This window comes from Pan troglodytes, chromosome 9 (assembly GCF_028858775.2).
Source record: "Pan troglodytes isolate AG18354 chromosome 9, NHGRI_mPanTro3-v2.0_pri, whole genome shotgun sequence".
NCBI classification, from domain to species: Eukaryota; Metazoa; Chordata; class Mammalia; order Primates; family Hominidae; genus Pan; species Pan troglodytes.
In genome coordinates, this window is record NC_072407.2 from 69926740 (window position 1) to 69939489 (window position 12750).

Here is a 12750-nt window from a genome sequence, read left to right on the forward strand (position 1 = left end):
GGAAGCCCACAGTCTGGCAGGGCTCGCACTGGGCAGAATAATTGCAACGTAGTCATGAGGATCGGGCTATGACCTGCCTGACTTTTCACTCCTCCCATGATACACCGATGCATACCGCAGGTGCACACTAAACGCCGAATCTATAGAAAGTGGAACACACCAGGACCCAGCAGACGGCGACATGCGAGGTTTGTTTACTTGTGGCATCAAAGGCTGGGAGCCGGCGGGCGTAATCCACGAAGTGAAGCGGGCTAAGGAGGGAGCGAAAGAGCGAGCGGTGGGGACAGCCGCCGCTAAATGCCAGCCCGGCGGAGGGAGGAAGGCGGACCCCAGGCCGGTGGGACCACATCTCCCAGAAGCCCCGGCGCCAAGGCACTGGCCTCTCAGTCCTCCCCCGAGGAGGCGGGGCCGCTGGCGAAGTTGAACGGGCGCAGCGATACCGGTGCGCGGCGCTGGCGGCGGGCGCGTGACGTCTTTCCTGCGCGCCACCTAGCGTCTCTATCGCGCCAGTTCCTCAGCCTCAGTGCTATGAAGGTGACAGCGTGAGGTGACCCATCTGGCCCCCCGCGATGCTGGCAACACGGCGGCTGCTCGGCTGGTCGCTTCCCGCGCGGGTATCTGTGCGTTTCAGCGGCGACACGGTGAGGCCCGGCCTGGCTGGGGCCACGGGTGTTCGGGGCCGGGTGTCGCGGCCGCGCCTGTGCACGAGCAGTCCCTGGGGTCTGTAGTGGCCTCTGGAGAGCCCTTCTCCCCAGGCCAGGCGGGAAGGCCCCCGCTCCGGCCTGGTTGATGTAGGGGAACGGGTCCCAACGCGGGGCCGACTCCTTTGGCCCTCTGACTTGCTGGCTTCCCTTGTTTTACAGTCCTCGGCCTGGCGGAAGTTTTGCAGGTTATGAAGCGCCCTAGTCTTTCATTCCCTCCTTGTCACAGCCTTGTAGGGCGTGAAGGGGTCATTGCCCCATTTAGGGATGCGCACCTCCTGATTTCCCGTCCACTGCTCTGCGCCCTGAAGTGGCTGAAAAGTGCTCTTAAAAGGATGGGAATCCCGTCGCCCTCAGCTGGTGCGCTCTCCACTGGGTCGTGGGGCTCCTCATTTCATCCTAAGTGAGCCCCTCCATCACCTGTGTGTTAAGGAGGCATTTCTTTCCCATCAGTAAACACATTTCGCCTCTTCGGCCGAGGTAGGAATATAAAAGGCCCCTGGCCTACCCAAGTTTTGGTCCAGCAGGGGAGCCAGGCCGGGAAAGGGCCAAGCGGCCACACTCGGCTTGTGGGGCGGTGTGGTGCCGTGATGCAGCTGTGGGTTTGGCCACCGACAGACCTGGGCTCAAATTGGACCTGCTGCTTTTGACTGTGAGACCTTCCATAAGCTCCTTTTGCTCCAAGCCTCAGTTTTCTCCTCTGTGAAACAGAGAAAATCGTTCCTATCAGAGTTCTTATGAGGATGAAATGGGATTTTGGATGTAAAATGCTTCCATCCAGTACCTGCTAAACAAAATGCTTACTAATGGCCGGGCGCGGTGGCTCACGCCTGTAATCCCAGCACTTTGGGAGGCTGAGGCGGGCGGATCGCTTGAGGTCAGGAGTTCGAGACCAGCCTGGCCAATATGGTGAAACCCCGTCTCTACTAAAAGTGCAAAAATTACCCGGGCGTGGTGGTGAGTGCCTGTAATCCCAGCTATCCAGAGGCTGAGGCACAAGAATTATTTGAACCTGGGAGGTGGAGTTTGCAGTGAGCTGAGATTACGCCACTGCACTCCAGCCTAGGCAAAAGAGCAAGAGTCTGTCTCAAAAAAAAAAAAAAATGCTTATTAAGTGGCAGTGGTAGCTATGATGCTATAGATGCTTCCCTAGCCCTAGCCCAGCCCCTCCTAAATAGGGAGACCCAAGATTCTGTAGCTTCTGGCCCAATCCCTCATGGCCCCAGAGCACTGCTGGACCTCCTGACCCTTTGTCTCCCTAGACAGCACCCAAGAAAACCTCATTTGGCTCGCTGAAGGATGAAGACCGGATTTTCACCAACCTGTACGGCCGCCATGACTGGAGGTGAGACAGTGCCCTTAGTGTGTTGGGTCCGGGAGCAAGGTGTCCCCTTCATTGCCTTCCCTATTCTGTCCAGGCTGAAAGGTTCCCTGAGTCGAGGTGACTGGTACAAGACAAAGGAGATCCTGCTGAAGGGGCCCGACTGGATCCTGGGCGAGATCAAGACATCGGGTTTGCGGGGCCGTGGAGGCGCTGGCTTCCCCACTGGCCTCAAGTGGAGCTTCATGAATAAGCCCTCAGATGGCAGGTGTGTGTGTGGGGGCGGGGCAGATGTGGCTGTGGGAGAGACCTTGGGGGTGGCTGGGGTTTCCCTGGGCCTTTGGGCTCTTTCCTTAGAAACTTAGCATGAATGAGGTGGGCACATGTTCCCAGGCCTTAAATGGATGGGACCTACTCTGTGGACTTCCACAGGGGAGACTTATGTAGCAGAATCAACACATGATTTTGACTCAGGCAGACTTAGTTCAAATCCTAGCTCTGCCTCCTAATCATAGAGGTTTGGGCAATTTCCCGGCCTTTGTGAACCTTAGCTTCCTTTTTGTAAATAGGTACAGTGATATCATGCAAGGATTAAAGAGATAATGTTCATACAGCTTTTGGCCTGTATGCTGGTTGGCACATAAAGCAAATGATAAATGTCACCTGCTTTACCTCCTTTTGATGGTAGAGCTTGAGGAATGCTCTTTGTCACCAAGAGTAGAATCTGGCTCTCAGGGGCAGACACAAGGAGAGATGTTTGGATGAGCTGAATGAAGACCTTTCTTGTGGTCATAGCCACCCAAAGACAGAATAGGCAGTGAGCTCCCTGTCATTGGTGGTGAGCAAGCAGAGCCCCTGGGACATGTTGGGAGGGCAGTAAAGGATTGGCTGTCAGAGGAGACATCTTTGAGGCCTCCCTGGGTGGAGTGGGGTGGCATGGAGTTGAAGACCCAGTCCTGATGGCCCTGTAGCCTGTCTGACCTGTGGGCCCCTGCAGGCCCAAGTATCTGGTGGTGAACGCAGACGAGGGGGAGCCGGGCACCTGCAAGGACCGGGAGATCTTACGCCATGATCCTCACAAGCTGGTGGAAGGCTGCCTGGTGGGGGGCCGGGCCATGGGCGCCCGCGCCGCCTATATCTACATCCGAGGGGAATTCTACAATGAGGCCTCCAATCTGCAGGTGGGCAGGGAGAGATGTGGACAGATGAGAAGGTGTTCAGTGTGCACTCACACACCCCTCACCCAGCACAGTTGTTCTGAGGTGTTAGTACCTGGTCTGTCAGTGGTTGAACTGGGGGAGTGGTGGCCAGTCCTGCATGCATCCCAAATGGGACTTGGCTCCCAAAGCCTCCTTCCAGGGCTCCTAATGCTGCTGGTGTAAATTTTTTTTTTTTTGCTTCAAAAATATAGTATTTTTTATAAAACAAGTAGCAAGAAGAAAAAACCTAAGTGGAACTACGTGTTTAGCAAGAGAGCTGAATAATTATGAATATAAACAATTCCTATTTGGAGAAAATACATTATGTTCATTGCTTGGAACTATGAATAATACTTATATCTGTAGGAAATATAGAAAAATAAAATAGGTTAAGGCAATAAGGATATAGGCAATTACATTTTTATTTTAATTTTATAAAGACTTTTATTTTTCCTTACAGACTAGGGTAGTTAGGAGACCTGATAGTAGCTACTTCGTTTTTATTTTCCTGGCAGCAAAGCAGCTTACTTATGTGTTCCTTCTTGCTTATCTGTTCCAGATCATAGTCAAGTTTTCCAATTCGTTTTACTAAGCTAGCAAAATTTTTTATACCAGGAGCATTAGGAGCTTCACCGTGGGAGGCCTTCAAGGGCTTCATGGCTCCTGAAGTTATAGGCTGACTCCTGGGCTGGGGGTGGGCTGGGAAACTCACACCTTTGTCCTGCAGGTGGCCATCCGAGAGGCCTATGAGGCAGGTCTGATTGGCAAGAATGCTTGTGGCTCTGGCTATGATTTTGACGTGTTTGTGGTGCGCGGGGCTGGGGCCTACATCTGTGGAGAGGAGACAGCGCTCATCGAGTCCATTGAGGGCAAGCAGGGCAAGCCCCGCCTGAAGCCCCCCTTCCCCGCAGACGTGGGTAAGGCCTGGCGTAACCCTGGGTCAGACTGTGTCCTGTGACACCCGGGATCTGGCTAGGCTCCCTTTGGATTGTTCTTAGGGATTTCTGAGTGGCTTCCCGGCTGGGGCCAGATAGAGAGTAGGCTGGCAACAACACACAGGCTCCCCCAGGGCCGCCTGCTGTCCCTCCTCCTGCCTCGGTCCCCACCGCACCAGTGCTGCTCTGTGGCTCCACCTTCACAGTGCCTGTTCTGAGGCTAAGGGCATGGGGTGAACAAGGCAATGAGGCATCTCTGGAGTTTGGGGTCCAGCAGGGATAAGAATGATAAGGGGATATTAGAGCAGGGGCTCTGCCATGGGAGCAGGACCCTGGGACACACCTCCCTGCCAGGAAACTTGCCCCACCCCCTAGCAGCCACCAGTTCTCTTCCCATTTCCCTGAAGGAGTGTTTGGCTGCCCCACAACTGTGGCCAACGTGGAGACAGTGGCAGTGTCCCCCACAATCTGCCGCCGTGGAGGTACCTGGTTTGCTGGCTTTGGCAGAGAACGCAACTCAGGCACCAAACTATTCAACATCTCTGGCCATGTCAACCACCCTTGCACTGTGGAGGAGGAGATGTCTGTGCCCTTGAAAGAACTGATTGAGAAGCATGCTGGTAAGGCCTGGGGCCAGCCAGGTGGTGGGGGGGGGTGCGCAGTGGGGGCAGGTGTCCACAAAGAGAGCCTGGGCGGGAGGGCTCAGGAGACGGGGCTGGGTCTAGGGGCTGACTAAGGGCCTGGGCTGAGGACTAGGCAGGTGTGCCAGCCCCAGCCCTGACCATGCATCCCTTTGGGGACCGACTTGGGGCCCCAGGGGGTGTCACGGGTGGCTGGGACAACCTCCTTGCTGTGATCCCTGGCGGCTCGTCTACCCCACTGATCCCCAAGTCTGTGTGTGAGACGGTGCTGATGGACTTCGATGCGCTGGTGCAGGCACAGACAGGCCTGGGCACAGCCGCGGTGATCGTCATGGACCGCTCGGTAAGGGTTCACACACCAGCCCCGGTCCCTGCCCTCCTGGTTGCTGTCTCCCTCCCTGGGCCTCCCAGAAAACCCTCTTGCCAGCACTCAGGTCTCAGTTCCTGCAGCCTGAGATAAAGCAAGGTGGAAGAGGAGGGAGGAAGGCTGCTCTGAGGAGAATACCCCGGAGTCTGGGCAGCACAGGGGGCCCAGGGAGGCTGGAGGAGGCCAGAACGCTGGGTGGGCTGGGAAGAGCTTCTGGAACTGGGGGAGGGGCTGCTGCTAGGGGGCTGAGGCCCAGGCTTCTGTCTGGCCGTGGGTGCCTGCTAATTGCCCCTCGTCACCCAGACGGACATCGTGAAAGCCATCGCCCGCCTCATTGAGTTCTATAAGCACGAGAGCTGTGGCCAGTGTACCCCATGCCGTGAGGGTGAGCATCGGGCAGGTTGGGGGCTTGCTTGCTGTGGCTTCATTTAACCTCCACCCCACCACGTGGCCTGCAGCCCTCAAGCGCCGCCCCACATCCTGGCTGGGGAGATCATCAGGCCCTCTCTTGTGGCTGTGGCTGCAGGTGTGGACTGGATGAACAAGGTGATGGCACGTTTCGTGAGGGGGGACGCCCGGCCGGCCGAGATCGACTCCCTGTGGGAGATCAGCAAGCAGATAGAAGGCCATACGATTTGTGCTCTGGGTGACGGGGCCGCCTGGCCTGTGCAGGTATTCACCACCCTTCTGCGTAGCACGGAGGGTGGGTGGCACCAAGGGCCCAGGGTGTTGGGGGATTTTTGGACTCTGTTTCACACGGTTCCCCCACCGACCCCAGGGTCTGATCCGCCACTTTCGGCCGGAGCTCGAGGAGCGGATGCAGCGGTTTGCCCAGCAGCATCAGGCCCGGCAGGCTGCCTCTTAGCCCACCACCCTGGCCTGCTGTCCTGCGTCTATCCGTGTGGAATGCTGGACAATAAAGCGAGTGCTGCCCACCCTCCAGCTGCCGCTGCTGTGACTGTGCTCTTTACCCTTTACCCAGCACACAATCCTCAAGGGTGGGAGGGGAGAACAGGGTCCAGTCTGGCCCATGGCCAGAGAAAGGACAGGGTCTCATCTGGCTTGAAGGAGATGTTTATTTCGGCTCCATGATTTGGGGTGGGGTGAATGTGAAAGCGGGGAGAGAGGAAACACCTCTCTGACTTGGGGCTGGGCATGAGGGTAAGGCAGCCCCAGCCGCCATCATTTTTGTGGGGACGTTTCAGGCAGCTGTAGTGGAGGGGCGGCAGGCAGGGCCCATGGGCTAGTCGCTGAGCTGGACAGGCTTGCTGTCCAGCGGGTGCCACAGCTCCAGGCGGTGGTCACTGTGGCCCAGGCACTCAAGCCAGTGCCGCAGGCGCTCCCCACTGGCATGGCTGCCCAGCTGCACCCCGCCTGCCATGGGGGATGGGTCAGGAACCGCCAGGAGCCTACTGGGCCCCCACCCCAGCTCCTCATGTTCCCACTCACCAATGAAGTCATCAGCCGTGCCTAGGTCATAGTCCCACACGGACACCAGCAGCGTCTTCTGGGCCAGCTCCTCCCGTGGGCCTGAGTAAAAGAATTCCTGCAGGGAGAAGGGCAGAGAGGCGGGAAGGAGGCAGCCTCGGCTCTCCCACAGCTTAAGAAGCAGGCCACGGTAGGGTAGTGGCTCAGCATGTCAAGGCCAGGGTTGGCTGGGACCTGCCTGGCCCTGGCTCACCTCATTGAACTCGGGGTTCAGGGTCTTCCTGTGAACACTGGTTTTGAATTTAGATTTCTTCCCTGCATTTGGATGCAGGAAACTGATCGGGGAAGATTGGTGGGTTAGGTGTGGCCCTGGAGAGGTGAGGAGTCACAGCCTTATCCTCACCTCCCGCCTGTCTACCCCAGTTCACTCACAGGCGCACGAAGGGGTCCGAGTAACCATTGGCATCCATGGGGGCCAGGTGGGCGCAGCGCAGCACACCTACCAGCAAGCCAGCCCACTGAGAGCTGTAGCACAGTGACAGTAGGACGCGCCCATGTTCCTCCCAGGCCACCTCTGTCTCCACCTCCTCCTGCAGGTGTAGGCTGAGGTCAGCCCCCATCCAGTCCAAAGCCCACCCCCTTTAGCCTCCGTGCTCTGGGCAGGAAAGCTCAACCTGGCCCCAAAGAAATCGGGGGCAACGACTTCATTTCGAATACAGCCACTTGCCCAGTGCCATGGAAGTGGCCCTATGGGTCAGCTGTACCCTCCAGGGCCTGACCAAAGGCGAGGCTTGCTGACCACATGACCAGTCAGATACGTCTGTCATGGAGGGAAAGCGAACTGGCTGACATGCCAGTAGCTCCCTAAGTGGCCTCCCATCCAGTGCGTGTAGCCACCCCTGTAGGCAAGCGGCTCTGAGAGGATGTTCACTTCCCAAGGAGAAGCAGATCTCTTCAAAACCCCACCCTCTTCACCCCCTATTTCCCTGGGGACCAGATGCTGAGTGTTGTTTGTCACACTCTGGGCCCTGGTGCTTCTGAACAGGCTCAGGGAGGAAGCCCGGGGAGGATGCACTGCTCTCACCCGCAGGGTAGGTTTCCATTTGCGGAAAGCCCCACCACCTTGCTCACAGGCGGTTCTCAGGAATGCGGAAGTGCTCTGTGAGCACCCACCATGCTCCGGGCGCTGTTGTGCTTGGGATCTGGGGCGGAGGGTACACAGGGCTGGCGCTGGGTGAAGTGGCCTGTCCATGCCACCTTGGTGGGCTTCAGCCGCTTGGGCTTAGCTAATCGACAGCTGCAGCAACTTGTGGCTCCACCAGGGGGCAGGGCACCCGGCACTTTGGGGAGGAGCTGGTAGAGGGCCCCGCTCTCAGCCTCCCAGCTGCCTCCCCCACCGACCACAGGGGTTCTAACTAGGTCTTTGGTCTCCAGTGTCGTCAAACCCCTGCAGTCACCCTCACTGCCTCTGGACAAGGGCCTGTCTAGGACAGCCTGCCCCAGGAGTGGCCCCCACACTCCCCTTAGGCCAGACCCCAGCCAGGGAGCCCCACCCAACTGTCCTCTCTTCCACCTCGCCCAGCCTCCCATCTCGGGCCATGGACAAATGCCGCCAGTTTCAGCCTCTGCCTCAAGGCAGGTCTCTGCCCAGCTGCGCCCCCAAGGACTCTACTTGTCCCAGTGCCCCACAGCTCCTCTGGGCCGCCCTGGCAAGGGAGTCACCCTCACTTTGCCATTGGGTACCTGGCTGTCTCCTGTGACAATGAGGGCTCACAGGGCCTATGAGAGCTGGCCTCAGGTTCCTCCAAGTCCCCTACGCCCCTGCCACCAGGCCTGCCCCCTCATCTCTGCTCAGCCCAGTTGTCCTACCCGCCTCATAGAGGGACATGCCGCAGGCTGTGTCCAGGCTCTTGGGCCTCTTGGCCTGAAAGGGCAGAGAGCCCGGTCATCCTGGCCAGATGCTGCCCAGATCCCCCTCCCTGTTCCTCCCCTCCAGCTCCCCCCATCACAAGGTTCCTGGCCTCTGCAGTCCCACTCTGTGCTCCAGCCCCACTCACCAGCCTCCGCTTCTCCAGACAGATGTCAAAGCTCCTGGCTCGGTTTGGCACCAGCTTCCTCAGGGGCACCCGCAGCTCCCCCAGGGAAGGTGCCTGCCGCTGTCGCTGCAGCCATGGGTCCTCGCACACACACAGCCTGGTGGCCGCCCAGGTCAGACCTGGCCAGGCCAGCCCCATCCCTCTGCTCCACCCCCAGGTGGCCCAGGCCAGATCCTCACCTAAGGGTCTTGCACTCAGCATCCTGGCGGGTGAAGCCGTGATAGGTGAGTGTCTCCTCCCAGACAGGTACCCTCGTGCCCTGAACGGTGCGTGTCCGAAGCTGGCTGGCCTAGGGCCCAAGCAGGGTGGGTCAGGGCCTCCTAGGGCTAAGACCGTCCTGTAACCCCCAACCCTACCTCCCTGGTAGGACCCCCCACTATTTGCACATCCCAGCAACTGAGACCTAGGCCTTGCGGGATGGGGAGGAGCCAAGCAGAGCCAAGTGGGTGCCCCAGGCTGGGTGTTCCACCAGAGGGCAGCAGTGGGGGCCTGGGGCTTGCCCTCACCTTGCTGGCCCCTGGCAGCAGATTGGCTTTGACATAGGCATCTGCGGAGCCTGAGGCCAATGGCTTGAGGCCCTGGGAACAGACAGTGGGTATGAGACAGGCCCGTGGCCCAGCCCTCTGTCCCAGGAACACCCACCCCCATCCTCACCTTGGCACGATGAGGACTGTTGTCCGCTTCAAAAAGAAGTGTGAACTCCAGGGTGCCCAGGGCAGCTAGAGGCAGGTGGAAGGCAGCGTCACCTCCTACCTCAGCTCAGTCTGCCCCCACCCATGGCACGTGCTTCCTGCCTTGCCCCTCCACGGCCAGATGGTAGGGACACCCCACTCCCCCTCCTGGCTGGGCTGAGCTCAGGGTGTCCCCCTCTTTCCGCCCCTACTCACTGCTGTCGTCTGAGTCTCCTTCTGGCTCTGGGTCGGGCTGCAGCTAGGGTGCAGAGTGGATGGTGGACGCCGCTGCGGGGCGCAGGTCCGGAGGGTGCAGGGCAGGCTCCGCAAAAGGGTAAAAAAAGGGTAAAAGTGCGGGAAGTAGTGGGAGATGAGGCGGATGGGCCGGATGGGGCCCGGGCTCACATCGATGGCCATGTGCTCCTGCATGCTAACCCGGGGAGGCTGCCCACCTGCTGCCGCAGTGCCCGCCATGGGGACCCAGACGGGGGGGGGGGGGGGGGCGGAGACTCAGAGAAATGCCTGAGGACTGGGGCTGGCGGGAACGCACCCGGCCTCAGAAATGGGGTGAAGAAGCATCGCTGATACCATGCAGGGACCTGAGGACAGAGCGCAGGGTTGAGGGAGGGGCCGGGGGAGTCCTCAGCCTGGAGGGTTGTGGCAGGCTTTGGAGGGGACTGGGTGTGTTGGGAGTCAGTCCAGCTCCCGGCCCTTACCGCTCTGGGAGCTACTTCACCCAGTGTGAGTCGCTGCTGCTGGCAGTGGGTATGCACTCTTAAAGGCAGAGCCCGTGACTGCTGTGTCCCCAGTGAGTGAGGGTGACCCAGAGCTCAGAACCCTCTCAGAGCTCCTTCTTAGTGCTGGGGCTCAGCTTCCCTCCTCCCTCTGCCCCCTTCACACTTTGTCAAAGGGAGTTATTTTTACCACCATCATGTGGCCCTGCTCCCAGGTGAGGAGGCTGGAGGGCCGGAGGTGACAGAGGGCTGTGGAGGTGATAAGTGGTTTGTGGGAAGGAGGGAGCGCATAGGAGGAGGGGAGGGGGTGCATGGGAAGGTGGGAGGGGAGGGAGGTCTGGGGAGGAGAGGAGGGGAGCCACAGGAGGGGGCCCCTGTGATGGAGCCCTGTGGGGGTGGCCAGTTTACACTCTGAAACATGAACCAGATCATCCCGCCTCCACCCCTGCTTGGAATAAAATCTGAATCCTTTGGTGAGGCACGGCCCCTTTTCACCTCACCAAGGAGTGTCCCCTTGGCATCTCACAGTAACGGCCCGCTCCCCTCCCAAACTGGGCCACCATCCCTGCCCTTTGACCTGATCACTCCTACTCACCTTTGGTTTCTGGGTCACCCCCTGCAGGGGATCTTGGCTGGTTTTAACCATCCAGCATTCCCTCTCCTCTCTTCTCCCCAGTTATTCTTTTAATTTTTAATCAACATAACCATAGGTGTGTATGGGCTACAATATGGTGTTCTGATGTGATATGTGTAGAAATGCAATTTCTACAATATGCATTGTAGAAAGAGTCAGTCAGGCTAATGAAAAAAAGAACACTTAAAATGTGCTCTTCAGGCAACTGTGAAATACACAAGGCGCTATTGTTAGGGATGTTTGTCATGCTGTGCAACAGGGCCTTCAGCTTACTCTTCCTGACTGGAACTTTGTACCCTAAGAGCAATGTCTCCCCTCTCCCCATCCCTAGTCCCCCACTCTCCAGCCCCTGGTGACCACCATTCTGTCTGCTTCTAGGAGTTCAACTTTTTCAGATTCCACATAAAAATCAGACCGTATAGTATTTGTCTTTCTGTGCCTAGCTTATTTCACTTAGCATATCGTCCTCCGGGTTCATCCATGTTGTCACAAATGATACAATGTCCATCTTTGTTAAGGCTGAACAGTATAGACAGACCATCATATCCATCCGTCTGATGCTGGGCAGTCAGGTTGCTGCTGTGTCTTAGCTGTTGTGAATGGCACTGCAGTGAACACGGAGGCAGACACCTACCTCTTCAGCATGCTGACGTCAATTCCTGTGGATACTACCCACAAGTGAGGTTGCTGGATCACACGGTAGCTCTATTTTTAGTGTTCTAAGGGACTGCCATATGATTTTCCAAAATGGCTGTGCTCATTTACCTTCCCACAAACAGCACATAAGGCTTCCCTTTCCTCCACATCCTCACGAGCATTTGTTGTCTCCCATGGTTTGGTAGTAGCTTTTCTAACAGGTGTGAGGTGGTATCTCATTGAGATTTTAACTTCTATTTCCTTCATGATTAGCGATGTTGAGCATTTTTTCACGTGTCTTTTGAGAAATGTATGTTCAGGTCCTTTGCCCATGTTTAAATGGGGATATTTGTTTCTTGAGTTCCTTGTTTCTTTTGGATATTAGCCCCCTTATCAGGTGTATGGTTTACAAAGATTTTCTCCCATCCTGTAGTCTCTCTCTTCACTTTGTTGTTTCTTTTGCTGTGCAGAAGCTTTTTAGTCGGGTGCCATCCCATTTGTCTGTTTTTGCTTTTGATGCCTTTGCTTTTGGGGTCCTATCCAAGAAATCATTGCCCAGACCAATGTCTAGAACTTTCCCCATATGTTTCCTTCAAGTAGTGTTACCATTGCAGGTTTTTTTTTCCTTTAAGATAGGATCTCACTCTGTCGCCCAGGCTGGAGTGCAGTGGCACAATCTCAGTTCACTGCAGCCTCTGCCCCCTGGGCTCAAGCGATCTTCCCCCCTCAGCTTCTTGAGTAGTTGGGACTACAGCGTGCACCACCATGCCTGGCTAATTTTTTTGTATTTCTGTACAGACGGGGTTTCACTACATTGGCCAGGCCGGTCTTGAACTCCTGAAGTCACGGTGGCCCGCCTTGGCCAACCAAAGTGCTGGGATTACAGGCACGAGCCATGACGTCTGGCTCACTTCAGGTTTTTACAGGCCATTTTGAGTTGATTTTTGTCTAAAGTGGGAACCTAAATTGTTCTTTGGGAACCACTGCTTCTCAGTCCAGGGAGTTCCCCCTCCTACCCAGGCAAGCATCCCAGATTCTGTCCATCAATGTATTGTAAATCCAACTGAGAGGTGACAGCGTGCGGGCAGCCCTCATCGCCCTCGCTCGCTCGCTCTCGGCGCCTCTGCCTGGGCTCCCACTTTGGCAGCACTTGAGGAACGCTTCAGCCCACCGCTGCACTGTGGGAGCCCCTTTCTAGGCTGGCCAAGGCTGGAGCCGGCTCCCTCAGCTTGCAGGGTGGTGTGGAGGGAGAGGCGCCGGGAACCGGGGCTGCGCGTGGCGCTTGCGGGCCAGCTGGAGTTCCGGGTGGGCGTGGGCTTGGCGGGCCCCGCACTCGCAGCAGCCAGCCGGCCCTGCCGGCCCTGGGCAATGAGGGGCTTAGCACCCG

The 12750-nt window shown here is 57.5% G+C and overlaps 2 protein-coding genes across 6 annotated transcripts; one reads left to right on the forward strand and one right to left on the reverse strand.

The window, feature by feature from the left end:
• Positions 1–569: 569 nt before the first annotated feature.
• On the forward strand, positions 570–6029 carry NDUFV1 (NADH:ubiquinone oxidoreductase core subunit V1). Its single transcript, NM_001071825.1, has 10 exons — positions 570–641; positions 1964–2046; positions 2120–2290; positions 3020–3203; positions 3949–4138; positions 4564–4776; positions 4974–5140; positions 5468–5549; positions 5691–5836; positions 5943–6029. The coding sequence occupies exons 1-10, from the start codon at positions 570–572 to the stop codon at positions 6027–6029; spliced, it is 1395 nt and encodes a 464-aa protein (NP_001065293.1).
• A 193-nt stretch (positions 6030–6222) lies between these two features.
• Positions 6223–12587, reverse strand: DOC2G (double C2 domain gamma). Of its 5 annotated transcripts, none has more exons than XM_016921374.3 (7): positions 10076–12587; positions 9576–9958; positions 8868–8977; positions 8650–8785; positions 7025–7182; positions 6846–6927; positions 6223–6710 (listed from the first exon to the last, which is right to left on the reverse strand). In XM_016921374.3, exons 2-7 carry the CDS (start codon positions 9831–9833, stop codon positions 6408–6410), a joined length of 1047 nt encoding a protein of 348 aa, XP_016776863.1. In that variant the 5' UTR covers positions 9834–9958; positions 10076–12587; the 3' UTR covers positions 6223–6407. The 5 variants fall into 5 exon arrangements, with proteins under 5 accessions (XP_016776863.1, XP_016776865.1, XP_054517440.1 ...); XM_016921376.3 differs by having other exon boundaries at positions 6223–6538; positions 6614–6710; positions 9576–12587; XM_054661465.1 differs by having other exon boundaries at positions 9576–12587.
• Between the last annotated feature and the right edge of the window lie 163 nt (positions 12588–12750).